The sequence below is a fragment of the Python bivittatus genome, unplaced genomic scaffold (genome assembly GCF_059951505.1).
Source record: "Python bivittatus isolate LINGU-HERP-01145 unplaced genomic scaffold, Pbiv_v1 ctg000270_np1212, whole genome shotgun sequence".
Lineage (NCBI taxonomy): Eukaryota > Metazoa > Chordata > Lepidosauria > Squamata > Pythonidae > Python > Python bivittatus.
Genome location: NW_028277050.1, coordinates 39,062 through 62,999, shown reverse-complemented (window position 1 = coordinate 62,999; position 23,938 = coordinate 39,062). Strand labels below are relative to the sequence as shown.

At 42.9% G+C, this 23,938-nt stretch overlaps 1 protein-coding gene across 3 annotated transcripts; it reads left to right on the top strand.

Moving 5' to 3' along the window:
- The first annotated feature begins 4,450 nt into the window (after positions 1–4,450).
- Positions 4,451–21,409, top strand: LOC103055882 (C-type lectin domain family 5 member A-like). 3 transcript variants are annotated; one of them, XM_088138556.1, is made up of 6 exons: positions 4,451–4,607; positions 13,627–13,797; positions 15,755–15,805; positions 15,891–16,027; positions 18,053–18,162; positions 20,217–21,409. In XM_088138556.1, exons 2-6 carry the CDS (start codon positions 13,719–13,721, stop codon positions 20,323–20,325), a joined length of 486 nt encoding a protein of 161 aa, XP_087994682.1. In that variant the 5' UTR covers positions 4,451–4,607; positions 13,627–13,718; the 3' UTR covers positions 20,326–21,409. The 3 variants fall into 3 exon arrangements, with proteins under 3 accessions (XP_087994682.1, XP_087994683.1, XP_087994684.1); XM_088138557.1 differs by lacking the exon at positions 4,451–4,607 and adding an exon at positions 6,296–7,691; XM_088138558.1 differs by lacking the exon at positions 4,451–4,607 and adding an exon at positions 7,723–7,928.
- The last annotated feature ends 2,529 nt before the right edge of the window (positions 21,410–23,938 follow it).

Here is a 23,938-nt window from a genome sequence, read left to right as displayed (position 1 = left end):
GCATCCCCTGCCCGTTTGTAGTTCTAGAGTGCCACTAACCCAGTTGTGGGGCTACTGTGGTCCATTACTTTTCTCTGTGACAGGATGGCTGCAGGTCTGGGCCCAACCACGTTTTCACTGCTGTGCGAATGAAGTGCAAAGCTGGAGCAAGCCAGCCAGCACTGGGGAGAAGTCCACATCTATCACCTGGAACTTAGAGGGGACCCACCCTACTTTTCAATTTCAATTTCAGTCCAATCCTGCTGAAAGGACCCATAGAGTTCCACTCTAGAGGGAAATGGGGCATCAGTCATGGTGGAAGCACAGGATAAGAGCCCAGGGCAGATGTGGGCAACCAGTGAATTTTACAGTAGCCTTCCCCAGCCTGGTATCCTCCAGATGTACCTGGATTGCAACCCCCAGATTTCCCAGCCAACATAGCCAGACACCTGCTGCCTGGGAGGTTTGAGTATCTGGAAGATACCTGGTTAAAGAAGGGAACTCCTAAGTATTCTGTTGTGCTCAACCGTGTGCCTTGCATTGACTGTCCAGGAAGGCATGCAAGATGAAGCCCTGATAGGAAGACCATTAGAAAGGAGTCTGGGGTGAACTCACAGTAATGACATTCACTGCTGAAGCAAGGAACTACATGCCCAAGAAAGTGGGGCAGTCAAGCAATTTACCCCAACCTGGCTGGTGCCGTGCTGGCATGGGGATTGTGGGAATTGGCCCGACTCATCTGGCAGACCCCTAGTTAGGGAAGGCTGCTGAACAATATCTTAATTTTCAATGTTGCTGGCTGCTCTGAATACGTTGTTACTCTGTAATATTTCCTTCAGCCTAACTATTGGTCTTTCCTCCCCCACCCCCACCTCCACCCCATTATGCATATGGGGATAGTAGGTGGAGGGGACACTCCAGGATTCAGCATCAAAGTCCTCTTGTCTTACCTGGGGAATTGAGACTGCCCAAGGGGACATGCACATGGTTTTCTGCAGCGCAATTCCAGCTTTTAGGAATGCCCAGCTTTACACTGCAATCATTCATGCATTACATGACAAGAATCATGCCTCTAATGCCGCATCTTGTTCAGGCTGTGATCTTCAACTTAGTAGTTTAGAGGTAATATATTATGGAGCAAATCTAGTGTGAAGGTTCAGAGAAAGAAAGCAACAGATTGTGATTTCCAGTGTGGATATGTGGATGGGGAAGGGGGGGGGGTTGATGAGGATTACATTTGGGAGCCCTGTCACTCCATGTTCTTTATGGAGTTTAGTTACAAAGAGAGACATTTTCTCAGAGGACTATCAATATACTCACCTGCACATTTCAGGGTGAAGACCATAAACAGGATGCTCCTTAAAATGTAGTCCTCTGTTTCTGTCTTTCATGCCTAAGTACACTGCAAAATACTGAGACTACCAAGCAGTTCTTCTTCTCTGTAGTAGACACCGGAGCCCTGGAACGGAGAAGGCTTGCACTTCCACTTCAAATAGTATAACACAGTGGTACAAGTGTGACCTTTGTTTGCCCTTGACTTCGGTAAAAATGAAGCTATAGATGAACCCGACCCATAGGTTGCATACAATAGTAAGCAGAGAGAGAAGGGCTCCAATTCCCAAAGGCTTGACAAGACATTAGGAACAAACGGGATCATCTTTGCTCTGCGACGGGAGCAGATGTTCTCCAGATGTTCAATTGACTTTGCATTAATCTGACTCCGAATTCAGATGCACATCCCCATCCAGAGAATGTGCCTAGCAAGGGCACCATATCTGAGTTGCAAATATCTGGATGACCTCCAAATGGCAGCAAAGAGATTCAGAAAATTCTTTGTTGCCATCATGGCTGTCCTGGTTTTGCAGCCCAGATATGATCATGTTTCTAATGACTGTAAACATGAATACTGAAGCCAGAAGAACCAATGTTCTGATGTTCCCAGAAAGGCAATGTCAGCTGAAGCACATGAGTTTTTGTAGGTTTATTTTCCTTCTCGTTCAAAGGAATTGCAGATGTTTCATGGCAGGATCTCCTTAACATGCTGAGACTCATTACTTCTATTTAAGAGAAAGGGAAGAAAAACTGAGCACCAGAAATCATTAGAAGGCAAAATCTTAACATCTTTATTGAGCAAGTGCAAGATGAAAATTCCACAACAGAATTACTGCCAATCTCTAAAATGTTTCAGCTTCCTGTTCTTCTTCTTTTTTTTTTTAAGCTATCCCTTAATAGTCAATTCTCCCTCCAATTTCTCAGAAGTATAGTACACTGCTCATGGGACGTCAATGCCCAAGGAACTACCCATGACTGTATAGAAGGATTCAGTAGCGCTAATGAACTGGAGCATCATTTACATCATATCCAGTGGTCCATCAGTTGGCTGTTGACTAGTTTTAGAATTTTACCCTAAATGATCTAAGCTAAAATTAAGGCATTAAAATGTTTTCCCATTGCAGCATTTAAACACCTAAATGGGGCCGGCCTTCACTTACAATAAATCCATTTCCAATTATTTCAGTTCTTCCCACAGCACATTGGCCAAAATCGAAGCTCGAGCCCCTTTGAAGGCAGTCTAAGATCTGGTTATCCTGGCAAGATTAGAAAGTAAGCATATTAGAATAGAGAAAACAATTGGTATTGATGCAAGAAGATGTTGATTATTATAGAAATGGAACATGGAGAACGCTCACAGTCTTTGGATGCTTTGAAATGTAAAACAAAGGATTAAGTTTGCCGTTTAGCAATGAAATCTTTATTTTTAAGGTTCCACTAGAAGAAAAAAGGTGGGATATAATCACAATCACAGTCACAATCATAATCATAATGTCTATTAATTTGTTAAAAAAAATTCCCCTAAAATAAATCTTTGTAATAGGAATGAAGTGCCTCAAGAGCATTTATAGTTTTTCTTAAAATTTCCAAAATCCAATTCTCTAACAGTAATGATTTCATATCTTTAATAATAATTTATTTGTAAATTATTATAATTACCTAATTAAAATGAGATTTCACCAACAAAATAATTTATTATCCAAGAAATTCTTATAGATTAATAATAATACATGATTCTGAAATGTTTTTGAATAGTTGGATATATAGGAAGAAAATGCTCATCTGATTAAGTCTTTGTTTATTAAAAATGCAGATACCTGATTATGACAATCTAACATAAATTTGTATCTGATACCTGCAAATGTTTCTGTCTTCTTTAATGTACTTGATGACTGCAAGTTGCCTTCCAAATCACAAGTTTGCAGGCAGAATCTCTAGGGGGCAGGCTAGGCCTGTGCTCCGCTGAAGAAATTATCTACTTTCCTCTCATGTTCATGTTGTGGGTTCACCATTAAAGCTATCAGTCTCTCTGCTGTCCCCCACCCCAATTTCTGCATGCAAGCTGAGCTGTACCCATACTGACAGGCAAACATGCACGTGTTTAATATTATAAATGTTCCTCAATTGCTTGATTATTCTGACAGCTATGAGTCCATCCAAACTGGGGGTGCTGAATCCTGTCCCAAATGACTAGACTTTCCCTGCCAGTACATCGATATGCCTACATTTTCACTGCTTCTCTGCATTCAACCTATTTTGTCCTATTTTTAACAAGACAAATGTGCTGATCCATCATATTCCTTCTCACATAGTAAATGTCATATGCTAGAAATTTGGTCTAGAAGAATCTCCCTCGTACTTGGAGCATTAATGATCTCCAATTTTATTCTTCTAAAGATCTTGTCAATGTGAACAAACCCACCTTAGGCCAGAACTGACTGTCTTTTAGGGGATATAGATTTGATTCAGATCAGCAAGTACAGTAAACAATCAGTATTAAACTGTCCCTTAAAGTTTAATATGTACAGGTCCTCTGCCCATTTGGGTATTTTGTTGTGGATTTGCAAAACTGTGCTTGAAATGAAATGAAATGAAATGAAATGAAATGAAATGAAATGAGGAATTGCTGCAGCTCAAAGAAGAAACCCTGAATCTTACCACCATCTGGCTCCACTGAAGTAGGAGGGTCAGTTCATTAGAGCTGTGCAGGGTTCAGATTTGATTCCAACAAGGTGATTCAATGTATGTACGAGGACCAGCCTCGCACCTCTCTTTAACACAGCTGCATCGTTTCTTGGGATGGCACAGCAATCCATCCCTCTCTTGGCCACCCATCGTAAAGGGATAGGCTACCTCTTTCTAACATTTAGAAAGAAGCTAAATAAACTGGGAGGTTAGAAAAGCTGGCCAGGACCAAGTTCAGATCTCCACTTATCCACAAAGTTCACGGGTCATTTATCTACTTTGAGCCTTAGCCACCTCACAGGGGTGGCTAAAATGGGAGGAGGAGAACAAAGCACACTCTTCCAATTATATGCTCAATAGTGCTGTCATATGCATACAGCCTATAAAAGGAAAAAGGGCAATATGTATATCTTAAGAAAGGCAATTACATAATCTAACTAGCTGAGAAAATTACTACTTTAGGAAATGAAGAAGTGAAACACAGTCCAAGTGAAGCAAAGGGGGAAAGAGCTAAGAAGAGAGAAAAGGCGCAATTAAGCCCTCTTAGGCACAGCGAGAATTCGATGACCAACTGTGGAAGAAAACAGAAACAATATCCCATTTCCACTCAAGTAAGCTTATTTTGTTTCTGCTCTAATCCAGGGGGTTGTATCCAGATCAGTTTATGAAGATTAGCCATGACTCGGGTTCCAGAGATTTCTCTGCGATTCACATTCAACTGATTTGATATGGACATGTAACTCCTCCATTTAGAGGAGGAACGAGGAAGAGTTTGGTTTGACTGGGTTCATTTTTGTTAACCAATTCCAGAACATAACATAAAGTATTTGAATGTAAGAGGAAGTAAAGTGGATGGATTTGCCCACCCAAGTACAGGGTTTTGAACACTTATTTCTTTGAGTTTGTGGTGCTAGCTGTCACCTTCTCCTCTTCTTTTCTGCCCTTCTAATTGGGGCTGGTTCCTCACCTTTAACAGCTATGTGGCAAGTAGATCTCATATGGGCACTTTGTGCTGGAAATAGCTGTAACTAGTGAATTTCATTGGACCAGATACATGAGCAATTAGTTACACACTGTTTGCTTGACTCCTACAGAAGCTTATCTTAAGGGCTCAGTCCCCCCCCCCCACACTAACTGGTATTGAAGGACACGTCCTCATGACACAGGGATTTAAGCCATCTCACAGTGGAGGCAGCTTAAATTCCTATTGAACTGTTCCAGGTTTAAAGCCGTGTTTCCCCTCTCCTCCTGATAAAACTGGTCATTGGCATGAGCTCCTGTGCTTGCTTGATGATGTGCTGAGATGTGGTCAGGGGCTGGGATGTGCCCAAATCCCATTGGCATTTGAGGCTGCTGTGGACAAGCCCCTTCTCCTTCAATTGCCTGGCTTTTTGGCATGGGCTGCAGGAGAGGCTGGACGCCAGGCATCTAGAGGAGCATCTGCCTGACTGGGCTGTTTTGTCAAGCGTTTCATGGTTTGGTAGAATGATAGTCTGCAGGTGTGTATGAGTATCTGCATGCTTTTGGTTTGATTTGGCTTGTTTTGGGGGGGAGCTTGGTCTTTGGACAGAAGGAGACACTGCCAATAACTTCTGTTCGTCAGCAAACCCCATCTCAGTCTGCCCCCTCCTCCTGCTTCTTTTTTGTTATTTTCTCCCCAACGTTCCTCCTTCTTCTGCTCTGTGGTTGGATGTAGGTGTACGTCCTTGTTCAAAACCACAATTCCAGAGTTCAGCAAATCTGGCTAAGGTGGGAGGAAGAGAAGAAGCAAGTTTCGTGTACCAACCAGCCACAGTTGAGCAAGACATGAGGGATGGGGAAAAGGGGAACTTGCTCAACACACAACCACATAATTGGAGAAGAAAACAATGGGTGGAGGAAGAATGGCTGGTGGGGGGAGAAGGGTGAGCAAAGAGGGATTCTGAGATGAAAGGGGCAGCCTTCGGATTGGGGACCCATAGGCAGGATTACCTGTGAGATTCCCTGAAAGAATCACTTAACACCTCCTTTCACATCTCATCCTCTGCCCTCTGCCCTGCTGCCACGCCCAAGGCTTTCCAGTGACGAGCCAATAGCTGCTAAAGCCTATGGCTGGCAATTGGGGCTTCCTTGACTTGAATGGGCAGCTCCCTCCAGGCTCAGCATGCAAGAGAGCTGGTGGCAGGAAGAGACTGCTTGACGCATGAGCTTTCAAGGGCATTGTCTAGATGCCGTGACCCTCCCAAGGGGCAGCATGTCCTGCACCATGGCAGAGCAACATGTCAAGAGGAGAGAATACATGTAGCTCAGGGTTAAACTGTAGAGTCAACTGCAGAGTCAAGGAACTGAAACCTTATAAAAAAGGGCTCTTAGTTTCCATCATATTTACTTCTTTACATTTGAAAACCAAAGGGATAACCCAGATATGGACATTGAGAAATCTTCACACATTTCTCTCAAACATTATCTTTACTTCTTTACACAGACACAGACATTCATGAATCTTCACACATTTCTCTCATTCCACATCCGGTTTCCATAAGGGTCGAGGCCATAAAGACAAAAGGGGGGGGGTCACCTTGAACTCTGACTAGCATCCAATAGGTCATCAGGAAGATAAATTTCCCCCAATCAAAAGAAGGATCCAAAACATATGCTAATTTCAACCAATCATTTGTTAATTGCTGTATCTCTTTGTAAGAAACATGTATAAAATTGTCTTCTTTGGGCGTGGGAGGGGTCTCCTCTGCCTTAGGGGAGACCCCAGCTGACTCAATTGGCTTACTTTCAATAAAACGTTAAAATCTCAGCTGGTACTTTCATGTTTGATCTTCTGCTGGACTGAATCCTAATTGGGGAGAGTCAGAAACTCTCAAATTTTACTAACAGAAATGGGGGCTCGTCCGGGATCTTGTTAAGTGTCCAGTGGTCCTGAAAGGGGGGAGCCCCTTTGGGCCCGGTGACCCCTAAGGGACCCACAAAGGGGAGATCTGACGATTCCTGACTGGGAATTACCCTTGAGCTGCGCCAGAACAGGTGAGTACATTCGGGTACTCTGAGCAGGTTTTTCCAGTTAAGTGATCCTGAGGGGGGCAGGCCCTTTGGGCCCGGTGACCCCTAAGGGATCCCCAAAGGGGGAAGGAAAAACCGGCGGTCCGATTGAAAGGAACAGTGTGTGTGTGTCTATTGTCTTGTCTCCCAGAGGTGACCAGGACTGCTCAGTGAACGGGGTATAGACGCCCCAATTTTGGCACGAGGTCTGAGACCGACTGCTAGAGTTGAAAGCCAGTGTGCTCCGTTCACCAGTAGTGTGTCCCGCCTCGCTGCGAGTGACGGTGTGCGTGAGTGAAAGCAAGCCGGACCAGGGAAGAAAAACCTAGCGCTAGGTGTATGGAAGACTTCTGGCATGGGCAGATGTGCCAGTAAGCCACACCCTCACAGGGGGACGCCTCTTGGGTGTGTAATGAAAAATTGGCGAGCTCTGGGAAATTCCCAGTCTGGGATGACGAAAGAAAAATTAATTTATCTTTGTAACAAAGACTATAAAAACTAAGTCTGCATTTCTGTGGGCGTGGCAAAACCCTGGCATATTTGCTGCCTATGCTTTGGGTTGCTGACCACCCAGCTTCCTTTTACTCGACCAAATAAAAGCCGTTTCTTCCTAAGAGCCTCCTCCTGAATTCTTGGCATTAGAAGAGGCACGGAAAACTGGTGAGGTAGGTTCTTCCAAAACGGAGAGGGTGCTTGGCCACACCCCGAACTGAAAAAGTAATTTGTCCCTGGGAAATGAAAAACAAGATGGGAAGGCAGCTGACCTAAAAGAAAAAAAGAGAGAGAGAAAAGCAGCTATACCAGAAAAGCTACCAAGAATTGGCCCACCAAGAAATGAAGGAGTGCATGTTCTTCTGTTTCCTTTTTCCTGGTGCGGGGAAAACATTTGGGCAGAAGTGAAGGTAGGAGTAAAAGTCTGAAGGCTCAAATGCTACTGTAATGGCTGACATCTTTGCAACATGCTCCAGTATTTTGTAGTCAGAGAAGGGGGAGGGAGGTACATTTTTTGCTCTATTGCTTAATTGCTGTGCTGCCCCTGAGAGTGCTTTGCATTTCAACCTTTATCAGCAATCTCATTCTCTGCTTTGCAACAGGAATCCAGCATTGGCCCTAAAGGGGGTCTTTATGTGTTTTACTTTTAACTAAACGGGTTATGAGGAGAGGTTTACTAGGTTTCATCTTTGTCCCTCAATATGGATATTATGAACAAAAAGGAAACAATGCTTAGGACAATATTTGGTAGAGCTTCCATGAACTGGTATGGTCTATCTTAAAAAAATTTTTTTTAACAACTTTTGGCTCGGGAAGCAATCAAGGCACTCTATAAATTCCTATGTCAATGTAGATTCCTTCTTTCCATCTTTCCAAGTTCTAATTCTAGGAAATTATTAAGAATGAGAAGGTATTACAGTCCTTAGCAGTTGAAGTATATAATGATGTCTTCATTTAAGTAGAAATGTGATAAACAGTCCACGTTTTGTCTCAGGGCTGCTTGCATTCACCCATACCCTTTCACGGTATGAAGGCCTGCTATCTGGGTATGCATTTCTACAATTAGGCTAGCCTCTCATGAGTTGTCTTCCCTATGGTAGTAAGAATCAGCCTAGCAGCTTCATCCTACACTGCATGATCAGGTAATTCATCCTACCAAGGCTCAAGAATCCCTACAGAGATGATCAACAGGATCTCAACTCAGCCACTCTCTGCACTGTGAGGCAAAGCCAATCTTTTGGAGATCTCTTGGGATATTGGCACTGGGTTTTCACAGGTAAGGCCTCCCAAAGCAGCAATTCCACGTCCTGTCTGGCCACAAATCGTTGAAGGGGTGGAGACCACTATTGGATAAAGCCATCCTGAAGCTCAATCAATGATTTGTTGACCTTCACCTAGTCTATGCCCAATATCAAAACCTCCCCCAGGAGAGAAGGTTTGCACGCTCCATGTGTGGAAGTTAGAGTCTGATGCTTTCCTGCTGGTGGCTGCAACTGAGGAAGCTGCAGGAGCAGACTCGAGAGTGCCCAGTGACATCATTGTAAATAAAAAATAACTGACTTGGCACTACTGGGCATAGATGTACGGAGGAGGATGTAATAGACCCTGGCTACCAAGGAATGCTTCTCCACCTAGACCCAGAGAGACCTGAAAGGAGCCTCACAGCAGGAGAGAGAGTGGTGCAACTGATCCTGCACAAAATCACCTTCCCTCTGTGACAAAAGGGAAACCCCCTGTACAGAGTATATCGCCAGAGACAGGCTGGTAGTCAGTGTCCACGGGCTGCTCTGACTCTAAGCTCCTACTAGTGTTGGTCGCATGCAATGATGGATGATCAACAGCAAGTGGGGTGTCTTCTTGCTGGATAAAGTCAGTATTAGAGTCCATATTATGGTGCACTTGCAGGGGGGTTTCTAGAGCTTGCCTAGGGTGCCTCTGGGGGGGGGGGCAAAGATTTTAAATCACCCCCTAAGGGTCAGTTCCCAGAATAGTTATTTAGGTGTTGCATTACATTGACTGGTTGGTTAGCCTTTTCTGTTTTACAACCCTGCCCCGAGCTGTTACAACTTCTTCTGGTTTTTTTGTTGTTGAAAATTTTATACTCTCGGGGCTAGGCCTTAACAGCTTTTCTACAGAGGGCCAGGTAGTGGGGAATAAGGAGCCTAGGGTCTCAGTTGCCTCCATGGCTGATAGGAGCATTGCTTTAACTATTTCTAGTTTATTCAAAATCAATTGCTGTGCCTCAGAGGTGAGGGTGGCAAACAATTGGATCATCTCTTCCTCATCTTTCATTAAAGTATCCAGCACCTGAGGTTTTGAGGTAGATTCTTCCCTTTGTGTGTCATGTTCTGGCCTAGGTGGAGGAGGAGTTTTTCTCTCTGCAGATAAGGGCTCGCTATCATTAGTGACTCCAAGGCTTATGCTTGCCTCCCTCTCATACCTGGTTCTCCTCCCGGTGTTTAACAGAGGCTGAATACAGTTATTATGGAACACACGTACCGGGAAGATATGATATTGCCATAGCTGCTTCTTGAGCTTCAAGAGCATTGCTGGTAAAGTGGGTTGCACAAAAGTTAGAAGTATTCTTTTAGTACTCTATATCTACTAGGCAGCCAAGAAATTTCCGTAAGCTCATTTGAATATACCCTGCAATGGATTAATTGAGCAAGCGACTTTAATATTGCTCCTCTGTTGTGGTACCTGTTCAGGGGCGTGTCAGTAACCTGCAGCAAGATTGTATGCCTCTGCAGTACCAACCTGTTCTTTGCCTCATCTTTGCCAGAGTTTCTCTGCTCCTTCTGCAGCTGCCTAGACTGCATGTCAGGAATAAACTTTAAGGTATTCATGTTGTTATCCAATTCCTTAACCGGTTTGGAGATAAGGTTTTCCAGTAAACTTTTTAGTTCATCTATTTTTTTGTTAGGATCTAGGAGGTGGTCAAATATTGCGATTACTGTTTGTGGTGTTAGGAGGCAGTTCTTAGCAGCCAAATCAAAATCACCTTTAAAGTTTGTTCTAGTATGGACAATATCCTCCCCTCTGTCACTTTTGACTGCCTCGTTTTCGGAAGTAGAGCACTCTTCCACATCCCAATCTAATGAAGAGTAGAGGTTGTTATCAGGGGATACAGGAGTCGAAGGTGAAGGAAAATAGGACTTAATGTTTAGCACCCTTAGGCTGTAATAAATCACTTATCTTTGGCTGCCTGGTGGTCATCTCTGCCTTGCCTTGCTTGTGATGTTTTCTTAGATGAGTGTCTTGTGAGTACCACGTTTTGATTTTTTTTCTCAAGGTCCTTTTCATTTCTAATTTATGTTTCCGCATCCTTGTTTATCATTAAAATTATGCTGATACCCCTGAGAAGTAGAATAAACTGAGAGAGAGTTGTTCACAGCAGCTTATACTCTAACACCATCTTCGACCGCCCTCTCCCCTGTACAGAGTAAGAAAAGGGGGAAAGCATTTGGGCCCACAAGAGCAAGTGTGGGTGAAGGGGGGCACTGAGTAATTGAAAGCAGGCAAAGTATTCTGTCCTGGGAGGGGGGAGGAACATGCTTCATATCTCCAGACAGAAGAAGACTCCCCTATAAGAGTGGTTAATGTCTTTTTGTTCAGTAGACTTCAGTAGGAACTCATGAGTATGGCAGTCACCTCAGGAGGAGTTTTCCAAGCTCTTGAGTTGGGGCGTGAATCTGTTTAAATCATGGATGCCTGCGCTGACTGAAAGTGCTTGCCTTTTCCTCTCGCTGACCACTGCATACACGGACATTTCAACTACCAGATTGGCATCGCTGAACAGCAGTATAACCATTGGGTCTACACATCTATGCCTCATCACTGGCAAGGAAGATTCCCTGTCTACACAAAGCCACTGGATGACTCTTGTGACTCTTGTGACTCTTTTGACTTTGTGAGAGAGTGGGCATGCAATCAGCACTCTCTAATTCTCATCTAAAACTCTAAATGTACTTTTTATTGTTGATATACCATGTGTCTACAGTACGTACAGTGGGCAAGCAAAACCCCTCAAGTGAAACTCAGGGCATCCTGCGGAAGACTGGGCATGCAGATTGTAAGAGAGAGCTTGCAGAAGTGGATTGCCCTGTATTCAACCGCCTAAGCCATTTTCTCTCTCCATCCTGAAGGCATGGGATCTTTCTATCGCAGTTTGAGCTGAACTGTGCAAGTTAAGGACCAATTCTAAGTCTCTCCCGAATTGAATTGAATTGAATTGCTTGTCAGAACTATGTCAAATATTTCTCACATGCAACTTGGGGGGTTGGGGATTGGATTTCAGCACAAGGAACTGTTCAGGCTCTCCTGTCTACATTTTGGGCTCTCTTGCATTCACAGATAAAAGGACTCCTGGTTGACCATAAACAGATTGCTCACATTGTGGCAGAAATACGAAAAGATAGAGAAGAGTCTGTTGAAGATTGGAATAATTCTAGGGGGGACTGGTCTTGGTTAACCTCCTGGCTACCTAATTTTTCATGGCTGCGCTATCTTTTTATTGGCTTAGTAGTTGTAATTGTTTGTGGTTTATTAATCTGCACATGTCTGTACTGCTTCCCCATCTTTATTTCTACACCTAGCACCTGTATACGACCAAGTTCTCTGCAGAAAAACAAGTACCTTGTCTTGGTACAGAAAACCTTTCCTTACAACGTTTAAATTCTTGGTTTAAAATATTAAGAATTTAAAAGGGGGGAACTGAAACCTTATGAAAAAGGGCTCTTAGTTTCCATCATATTTACTTCTTTACATTTGAAAACCAAAGGGATAACCCAGACACGGACATTGAGAAATCTTCACACATTTCTCTCAAACATTATCTTTACTTCTTTACACAGACACAGACATTCATGAATCTTCACACATTTCTCTCATTCCACATCCGGTTTCCATAAGGGTCGAGGCCATAAAGACAAAAGGGGGTGGGGTGGGGGTTGCCCTGAACTCTGACTAGCATCCAATAGGTCATCAGGAAGATAAATTTCCCCCAATCAAAAGAAGGATCCAAAACGTATGCGAATTTCAACCAATCATTTGTTAATTGCTGTATCTCTTTGTAAGAAACATGTATAAAATTGTCTTCTTTGGGCGTGGGAGGGGTCTCCTCTGCCTTAGGGGAGACCCCAGCTGACTCAATTGGCTTACTTTCAATAAAACTTTAAAATCTCAGCTGGTACTTTCGTGTTTGATCTTCTGCCAGACTGAATCCTAATTGGGGAGAGTCAGAAACTCTCAAATTTTGCTAACAGAACTACTGACTCAGACAACAATCAAGCAGTAAACAACAGCCTAATCTAGGAACTACCAAGGAGAAAACAACACCCCCACCAACACTGGCAGGGCAAACCCTGCTCCCTTCTTGCACTGAAGATGTTACCTAGTCAGGTAACGAAAGGTCTGCAAGAAAACAACCAACTCAGAGAACCCCAAGGACTCCAGAGCAACACGTCGAGGTCAGGATGATGGTGCCTCTCATTTTACAAGCTGCAGTTGGGGCTGCTGGTCAAGAAGCCTCTCTTTCTCCACACTGGGCTTGTCTAAGGGCAGTTGGTTGGTGCAAGAAACTCACTTCCCCAATACACCCACTTCTAACACAAACACGCATCTAACACAAAGAAGAGCACACTGAGGGAGCAAAGGGGGAGAAAAAGGCAGTGGAGCATCTCATTTGGGAAGGGAGTGAAAGAAATTTCACTTGCCTATACTCACCCCACCCCAACCTACCCCTCCCCACCGCTGACCTTGCCACTGAGGCAGAATAGGGCTATTGCGGCAACACAGTTTAAACAGGTATACTTTTCTGCTGACTCAGAACCTGGAGAAATGCATGTGAATCTAGTCGTGAGGAAGATCCCTAAAACTTGTAAATTTCTGCTCATCAACTGTACAGAAAAAGAAAAAAACCTGAAGTAAAAAAAAATGGAGAAGAAAGTTCTGAAACCTTAAAATTCATATTCTGCATGCAGTCATTATCAGTTACGAGCCTAAGTGAACATCGTGATTTCTATTTACTGATAGAAAATGCTGACTCTCAGCCTGTAGTGTCAAGTCTTATACTGCACTTTATCTTATTTAGCTCGCTTTATATTTCAGGTTCAAGCCGTGCTTGAGGCATCAGTGAAGATTTCAGTCTGCATGGAAAAAGAGAACTTTCTTGGTCTTTTGCATCTAAACTACAGAATAATATGGACTGGAAACTCGTGGGTTTACTAGTGCCAACTGTCACTATTAAGCTGATTGGCAGTTCTCTGTTCTTTCTATATTGTAGGTATCACCGTGACTTTTTTTTTTTTTTTACTAACAGTCTTCTGATTTTGGAGAATGATGGTTTAATAATGCTTCCTTTGCACGTCAGGCCATTCTTGGGGTTTGCTCCTTTCCAACCATAACGGCTCTTTTGACCAACATAGCACTGATCTACGTTCCATACGCAAAGTATATTGCCGTTGTTGTTCTTGTTCTTGCTTTACTTGGGTTTGGGGAGTCAGGGGATGACAAGGAAACTAATGTTCATGAACCTTCACACATTCCTCTCATTTCTGTTATTGTTGAAAGACATTGGGCAGACATCCTGTCTCCTTAAGTGTCGAGGCCATAAAGATATGGGGGGAACTGACCCCAATTGATAGCCTCCAGAACACCCTTCAGTTGCTCTGGAGATGCCTCTGCATTCCAGGAAACCATAAATATCAGAAGACAACCAAACTTTGACTGGCAACCAATGGGTCATCGGGGAGATAGGTTTCCCCCAATAATAATAAGGAGGATCTCAAATTTATGCCAATTTTAGCCAATCAATTTGTCAATTGCTGTATCTCTGTGTAAGAAACGTGTATAAAATCTTCTTCTTTGAGTGTGATCAGGGTACTCCTCTGCCTTAAGGGGAGACCCCAGCTGATTCAATTGGCTTACTTTCAATAAAACTTTAAAATCTCAGCTGGTACTTTCGTGTCTGATCTTCTGCTGGACTGAATCCTAATTGGGGAGAGTCAAAAACTCTCGAATTTTGCTAACACTGGGAAAGGGCAGCGGTAGGGGGGGGAATTGTCTGCTTTCACTTCAAGTCCTGAGGTTAAGGAATTACGTCTGCTGGGGAGGGCCCATAACCTGCTGGCTCTTCCCCTTTGTCATTTCTTCCTTAATCGTCAGCAAGAAACCCACTTCCTCAGGCTGCGGATGCAAACTCATAGAGAACATAGCGGTTGCTTCTCTTTGGCCCACATTGAGCAACCTGGCCCTTGCTGCCATGCCGCCTCGCCTTGCTTTCAACAGGCCCAGTGTTTCAGTAATTATGACCAACACACAGGCCGGGCAGTTGGAGGGGTGTGCAAATCCTGTGTTCACTTGGGATACAGTTGTTCCTTCTGAGTACCTCTGTGTGTGGCAGGGAGACCTGATCCCTTCCCAGAGAATGTTTCTCAGTCAAATGCAGAGCCTGCAGTGGCTGCCTTCAGCTGTATTTGCTGCAATCACCTTTTTGTCTGCCCCTCAGCTCGGGTTGTAGGAGCAAGCCCAAACGTAATGTTTGGGGAACATTTCTTCCCACAAGCTGGGTGTGCTGAGGTTGCTGTCTTTGCTTCCCCATAGCCAGGGATTAATATTCAGGGAAATTCAAAAACACAAAAGCCTCCAGCAACCTCTTTCCCAGCTATTTAACCTCAAGGACAGGGGACTTATCCATCCACCGTAGAAGGGACTCATCTAAAGGCCAAAGGCGAATTGTTTCTGATCTAACAGAGAGAAGGGTATATAAGTGCCCTTTCATACAGAACAACCTTATCATCCCCAAACTCTTCCCCCCCACCACCCCACCACACACATACAGTTGATACCAGAACATGAATTATTGGGACCAGATTATCCATATCCAGGAGAAGCCAGTTGGTGAAATGTATTGTACGCCACTGAGATTTATTTATTGGTTTATTGAATCTCCCCTGACTTTACTAAATTGTACATGAAAGCTAGATTGTTGATCATATTCAAACTCCAATACTTCGTTAGAACACGTTATACAACATTTCTGTCAGTGTTTGAACTAGCATGGGAAGTTTCAATGGATCATGAAAGGAAATTCTCAACTGTAAAGAGTCACTTTCTATAGGAGAAGGGCAGTATAGCTGGGAGGGAGGAGGTGGACTTGAATTTAGTGAGCATTTTTTGTGAATGTCCTTAATAGCTTTCAAAATGCCTGCTTATATTAAGAGTCCTTTGTATTCAGTTTCACAGATCTTCCCCGAAGTCCCCAAAACCACCTCATCAGGAAAAACCAGTGAGTTTGCAATGTGAACAGCACCAGGGAAAGTGGGAATTCTCCTCCTTTGTCTGCACTGAGCCTGTTTCCCTGTTTTCCATAGGCTGTCCCGTAAGATGGACTCTGTACGAGGGAAAGTGCTACCACTTTTCTACTCTGGAAAAAACGTGGGATGAGAGCCAGAAGGAATGTGCCCAGTCAGATTCTCATCTTGCCATTATCAACAACAAAGCAGAACTGGTGAGAAAATAGAGTGGATAGTAAACCAGCAAGAATTTTGCAAGTATTTTGGGGCAAACATAAAACTCATTACAGTTCCAGAAAATAAGGTGTAACTGTTTCCCCCCACAAAACAATTTACCTTTAAATGGAAGGGCCTATCTGCAGCATACCTTTTTAAGCCACTCCTGTCCTTTGCTCATGCCAGCTTGACCCTAAGTCAGTTTAAGAAATCCTGTCCAGACAGAGTTACTTTGGCAACAGCTAGCAAAGTTGCAGGCTACCCTGCCCCACCTATGGGACAATTCCCTGCTGCTGTGGCCTTACTAAGTAATTTAAAACTCTGTGTGTGTGTGTGTGTGTGTACATACATACATACATACATACGTATGTATGTGTGTGTGTATATATATATATATATACATACATACATACATACATACATACAAAATTAAAGTATCAAAATACTCATAATATATGTACAACAACCAGCTAGAAAATAAAATTCCATTTCTTGTCATCCTATTGGTTTCTAATATTTTCTATAGCTACCTTTAACAATAATCCTGCTATGGCATTTAAGCATAACATTTCACTAGTATATAGAATATTGTAGGTTTGAAAACTACCTGAAGTATTTAAAAATATTCTTTCTTTCTCTGGGGTACCTACTTTTCCACTGTTTTTCAATAATTCCAGCAGTGTATTGTTTCCTAATTTTTACAAACACTTCTCTACCTCAGGTGACTGGAGCAACAATGAGACAGTGCACCACTGGACTTATTTTAAAGGAAAAAAAGCCCTGTGGAAAGAAAGTAACTCAGGAAAAGAAAAATAGTAATTGAAAAACACACATACATATTTTGGGTAGGTTTTGAACCAGCAACATTCTATACATTGAGCAATTGTATAATTACCCCAACTATTGCAGAACTATGTTTAAAGGCTGTTCTAGGAGATCTTAGAGACCATGGCAACCATTCCCTCAGTTGAGAGGGTGTTTTTGCCTCTGCAAAGTAGCAACTCAAATTGCAGAGTTTGGGCCTAGAAGAAAGTAACAAGCAAAGTCTTTTTGGGTGGGGTAATTTTTTTTAAAATTACTATTCCTCTTTCCCTGAGTTGAGGAAAAGTAGAGGTATATATGGCTTTTCTTAGCCTATCTGCTAATGTCTTTTCTGTTAGGCATATCTTCTGACAGATTTATCTGTAATTGTTTCATTTCCTGCTACATGTCAAACAGCTCACTATAAGATTCTACAAAACTTCACCCATTTCTCATGCACATCTAATGGCAATTTAGGATGAAACAATACTTGCATGTAACATCTGGAGTGTTTAGATGTTGGCTTCTCTTGATGATTCTGATGTGGGAAGACTCCAAAATGAAATCTCACGATCTGCCAGTTATCCAATACCCAACGTACCCCTAGCGAATCTCTTTAAAATCTAATCAAATCTGAAATACCATTGCAGATTAGAGATTCAAAATCAAATACCAATATAAATTATGTTGAACCCTCCAGGCAAAGATAACCAGTGTTAAAACATTCTAAAAGTAGAACAGGACAAATTTGGAAGCCAGTTCTCTTCAGCTACTGTGGGGAAATGACTTCTACAGACACTGTGTATGGGAAAGAGCTTGAAATCAAAATGATTCCAATCCCCTTTGTCATAGACCTGTCTTGATTCTTTTAATGCAAGTTTGTATTCATTTCCTTTCCTTAAAGAATATGCATTTGATTGGCCCAATTCCAGAGAGCTTAGAACTGATGTTGTAGTGAAGCCAACGAGGAATCGCATGGCATTTATTTGCGATAGAAGCCTTTGTAATGGATAAGGTATCATTTTTGTTGACGTGTGATGCATGACGAATGTGATTTGTACACAACTGGTACAAATAATGTAGGTTTACCCAGGGCCTGTCCTTTTCCTTTATCCTAAGGATACCTGAAAAAACAGACCCCTGCCTCAGCATTGCAGGTCCATAATAAAGAACTGTGACGTCACTGCTTTTTGTAACCTTTTGTTCCTGTTCATCCTACCCAGTCATTCCTGAACAGCAGAACACGAAATGCAGATTACTTCATTGGCCTGAGTCGGAGAAATTCCGATGGACAGTGGAGATGGATTGATAACACAAGGTTTGACTTTGGCATGTAAGTTTATTAGGCTTCTGATCATGATCGTTTACGTAGAGTAGGAGTGGGCCACCCACGGACAGGTGGCTGCATCTGGCAGCAAATGTGGGTGTTTAGCTGTGCATTGGCTTCACAGAAAACATTTAAAATCTGAAATTCCGGACCCTGACCCTGCACACGCCTGCATCCATGAACCTTTCCACCGCAACATTGGCCTTTGAAGAAGTACTCAAAGAAATGAGGCTGCCTCTTCCCCTCAAAGAAGTCTGCTCCTAGCAAAGGATGAAGGGGAGGTGACAGACCACTACAGGCTAGTTCTCCCTGCATCAATCTGTGGATTGTAATATTGATCCACTTTGGATTGTTGTGGCAAAAAGTATTACTGTATATACTCACAGATAAGCCCATAGGACAGGAAGGCCTGGCGCAATATGGTTCATGGGGTCACGAAGAGTCGGACACGACTTAACGACTAAACAACAACAACAACAAGCCCATCTCCGGATAAGCCAACTCTTGAATTTTAAACCAAAATATCGTGAGAAATGTGCCACTCACACATAAAATCCTCTTTTTCATGGTATTTATCTTAGAAATTCAAAGGTCAGTCTATCTGCAGTTGAGCTTATCTGCGAGTATATATGGGTATATATAGTATAAAAAATATTACTGTATATACTCACAGATAAGCCCATCTGTGGATAAGCCAAAGCAACTCTTTGGGTGCAGTTGGGCAGCTAAAATTCTTGGCTTATCCGCGAATATATATAGCACCGTAAAACTGAAAAAAAAGGGCAGGGCACTTCTGGCTCCACCTAGTAGATATGCCATCCAGCTATAATTAACTAGCTTTTTACTCAAAGCAGCAGGGAGTGCTTTGTCAGAAGCTTTGCTCAAATCAACGTTCTCAAAAATCTGCTAAGGAAGTTACCTGACCCAAACATTAAATAAGATTTAGTCTGACAAATCTATGCTGTTAGCTCGTCAAGGTAGTCCAGACAAGAAGCACAACAATCAATCCTATCTCTTTCCTTATTGTAGAGGTACATAAAAACAGAATCTTGCAAGACTGAAAGTATTTCTCCCCTCCTCTCCTTTCTCTCTCCAGAAAACTAGGGAGGGCCCCTTCTGAAACGCTTCCCATGCCCTCCCTGCTTCTGTGGGCTGAAATATCTTTTGCATGCTGCTTGCCCCAGTCTGTGGCTGTCCCTCAACTTTCTCTTCAGTATTATCCTGGGAATCCATCTCAAACTATGCTGTGTGGTTCACAATGGATCTGTACAATATCTGTACAACTAATCTCCCACTTTCCTCCCCACACACTCCATTAGCAGTCTATGGTATCATCACTGGTGTTAGTGACAGATGTTCAGGTATGAGAAAGTAGTGCGATCATTCCATCATTCCATGGGATGTGCAGGTCTACTGGAAAATCAAGTGGGGTGGAGAGGTAATCCACACAAAAGCAATCATAGGCTAAAAAAAGAGTGCAGGTTCCCTAGATCTGACATGGCATAGGGCAAATATTCAGTCATTAAGTTCGCCTGGCATTGTGAGGTGGATTCCATATACCATTCTGATAGTCCTTCAGATATCCCTTCCTGCAGCTGCTGAGTACCAGGACCTGGATAGCTCCTGAAACGAATGTCCAGAATATATAAAGTGCAAAGGTCTGTGAGTTCAATTCCCACTAGAGGGTTTGAACCCCCTAGAATAAGCTCTGGCTACCTGTGTCTGAAAAATCCCAGTCCAGATAAAACCAGTCGCCTAGCATCTGCCTCCTGGTGGGCTGTGCACCCTGAATGGAGTGGCCTGAAAAACATATCCTCTGCCTCTAAGAACAGGCCAGGCCAGCAAGCATATTCACAAAACCTAGTTATCTTGATGGATTATACCTGTCTTTTTATTGCCTATATTTCAAATTTCTGTGACAAAGAATGTCTATGAAATTTTGCCATATATACATATTTTATTCTCTTTCTGCAGCTCCCATACAAAAATGAAATTTCTATTCTACAACTGACACACAATCTCTTGTAAATGAAGTTTTTTTTTTCACTTTCCCTACACAGATTTAATATTCAAGGTAAAACAAAAGACTGTGCTGCAATTGGATTAAATTCCGTTGTCTCAAAATCTTGCTCTGAATTAAACCGCTGGATTTGTGAGGAGAACCTGTAAGAACTCGCTTGGACAATGGACATTCTGAGCAATGTAGAATCTGAATTCTATCCTCAGCTCAGAAACTTTGGCCCTGATAAGAAAGTGAAACTAATCAATTAAAAATGGGGAGAAACCCTTTCCAACCTACTTCAGGTTACGCAGAGTCCTACCTCTAGTTCCAACTCTCCTTGAATGACTATATCAACCTGTACCATATTGCTGCTTTAAAAATAAAGGTTTTCAGCAGGCACTGCGGCTGTTATTTCAAATCAGCAAATAAATGCCCTTGGCTATCAGACGTTGGGAAACTGAACTACTCTGGTTATACTTACAGCGGAAGATGTAGACACATTCATTTCAAGTCCTTTCCATGCAAAAGCATTCCCCTGTCTTCTGTAGGAGCTTAAAAATGTAATGCTTTGGAGGCAATTTGTTTGCAGGGTCTGTCAGCATCCTGAGCTGGATGCTGTGTTGTTTTATCTGGACCAGTGGGGTGCAGGTAGATGGTGGAAAATTAGGTGTCAGAACCTGCATCACCCAACTGTTGTTGTTTTCCATTGTATTGCATTCGTTGGGAGTTGGAGTGATTTGTTTCTGCCACTTGTAACTGGGGTGGGGGGTTTGCTGTTAATGGTTGTAATGGGAGCTGGGAAGCAGCTTAACCATATATGAGCAATTTTGATTGGCTTGATTGCCGGCAAGGCAGCTGGGGCCCAAAGAGCCAGGAAGGAGCTCTGGTAGGAGGGGGAGGAAGGAAAGAGGTCACCACCAGGTGGAGAAGAATCGAGACGCCAGGCAGTAAGGGGAGGGGGGATAAATAGAGGGAAGTTTACCCAAGGCTTTAGTTTTAGCAATGTTCTGTTTACAAGCTACATGTACCATGTAATAAGGAAGTATTTTTCTGAACCAAGCCTGGTTGCGTGAGAATGCTTCAGAACTGGGAGTTGGACATTGTGGACTTGACATTAGGGCTGTCCACACCAGGCCAACAGGTAAAGAGAAATGAAGGTTGGAATTGTCTCACAGGAGCAGTAGAGACAGCAGAAGGATGGTTATTGGACTTCTAAACATGCATAACACAATGGGCCTATTTCTCATTTATGTCTTTGCTTTATATGATTCAACTTGACATTTTTTGCATATATAACTGTACTTTGTTTCCTCTTTGGTCTTTTAAAAGTTGACTTCCCCATCCTAGAATATGCTGACGTGTACTAAATTAGTTATCTTGGTCTCCTTGTATTGAACCTGTGGAAAAGGGCCTTTATGTATCCCTAAACATTATTTCCACTAACAAAGAAAGGTGTGGCTAGGTGAATTGCATCACTGGGAGGAACACTTGGCTGACTCAGTAGCACTCGGTTGCCTCATACAGTCGTTGACCCAGTGGTGGAATTCACTTTGCCGCCCAGAGCCAGAAAAAAATTGACGTTGTTTTCAACCCTGACGGTGTTGTGAGACTGGACAGGTCTGGAGCAGCTTCTGAACTGCTGGAAAGATCCTGTCTGGAAGTTCCCAGTGATTAATTTAGCTACTTTATCAAGATGGCAACTTCCCTTCCAAAGGCCAGAAGTGGAGGATTCACAAGTGGAAGAAGTGGGATGATTGGGGAAAAACATGAATGTATTGGTCCATTCTAACAAAAAGGATTCCTCTGCATGACAAGAAAAACAATTGAGGTGTTCAGGTCTCTGCTGGATATATATATATGAAGCAATCTAACCTTAATCATAGTTTAAGAATGAGTTGGGCATTGCATCATGGGAATGGCATGCACTTTTGGGTTTAACAAAGCACTCCAGCGCCATTGTAACCCTTTGTTCACAGCAGGCCTGAGTAAAGTTCTGCTTTTTTGTTATGATGCAAGGAAGCAATAAAAGTCACACAAAACGATGTGTTATTTTACAATGGCCTTTAAGACGACTGTGAATTAGTGAATTAGTTTTACCAATAGAGTTTTGCTATATAGGTAATCAGGATTACACAAAGAGATGTTAAGTTTGTAATGCCTTTGAGTGTTGTCTTAATGCAGTGTTGTCCAAACTTGGCCACTTTAAGATGAGTGGACTTCAACTCCCAGAATTCCCCAGGCAGCCATGCTGGCTGGGGAATTCTGGGAGTTGAAGTCCACTCATCTTAAAGTGGCCAAGTTTGGATAACACTGTCTTAATGGATAGTTTGGACTACAAGCTGAAGATTTGTTGAAGTTTCCTTCACATGCAGCAGCTGTCTTTGGGGAGTAGATGCAGAATAGCTCCTGGACTGCCCATTTTCTGTGTGTGCATTTATAAATTAAATAAATATTATAACCCCATCCATGTCTTCAAAACTGTCCTTCAGAGGAAACCACATTCTTTGCAACTGGTCTTGAGAACTGCTTTTTTTTTTTTTTATCCACACTCAATTGTTACCGATTCTACGGTGACTGCCTGGACGAGTCCCTGCAGTTTTCAAGGCAAGGTGTTTTGGAAGGGGTTTGCCAGTGCCTCCTTCCTAGAGCAGAGCCCAGCTGGAGAGCGCAGGAGGCAGGGTTTCTGTTGCTTCGCGCCTTTTTCGGGCGTGCGCAGTTTTCCGCGCTACTGGCAACTGCTCCCGTCTCTTTTGTAAGGCGCTGCCAGCATTTTTCCTCCCACCAGAGTGAGAGTACCCATTTATCTACTCATGTATGTTTTCGAGCTGCTGGGTTGACAGGAGCCGGGGAGGAAGCAGGCAGTGAGTGACTAGTAGCAGGATTAGTTTCTTCCTGAATTTGATGTTGCAATAAAACCACAATATCCATTTACTCAGAATACAATTTCCTTCCCTTTAAGACAAAACATTTTGTTTGATTCTTCTTGCAAAATCTTCTGTTACTGGGAATATTACTGCAATATAGCAAACTGTGTTAGGAAAACAGGCACGCTGTAGATCCAAACCCATATTCTGAGTACTCAGGGCCACCATTGCACCATTGCACCATCATCCCACCGTGTCTCATGGGGAGGATGAGACGCCATACTACTTCTTTCTTTCATGACTGCTTTGGCAACCAACTCTCACGTACTTAATTCACGGCAAAATATTCATTTTAATCACCGATATTCTTTCTAGTAAGGACAATTGTAACTTTTCCCATCTGTCTAAATCTTTTTTAATATCTCTCCAGAATGGAACATAATTATTCTGAAATAAACCAGCATTCTTTGATGTTTTGATTCTTTGAGGGGAGGGCCTCGTCCAAGGAGAAACCTTCATGCCTCAAAGACCCAAATCTCTTTCACAGTCCTTGCTATGTTTCCGAAACGTTGTTCACTCTTTTTGATTGCACAAGACGCAACTTTGGAAACCCTTCTTCATTACTTGATTGCCCCGGCATAATGAGGAAAATGAGCGTTGCGTTCAGGAAGCACGTCTCAGAACAGGGTTTCTCAGACTTGGCAACTTTAAGATGGGTGGACTGCAACTCCCGGAGTTCCCCAGCCAGCCATGCCATGCGAAAACCTCGAATTAAGCTCAGGGCAGCATTATTTCTGTTAAATCTTAACCAGCAGCTCCTCAACAAATGCAGAAAGACCTTTCACACGTCAGGGGTGACAGGGTTAGCACCCCTTGAAAATGCCAGATTGAAATGGGCAGTGCAGCCTTTAAAATA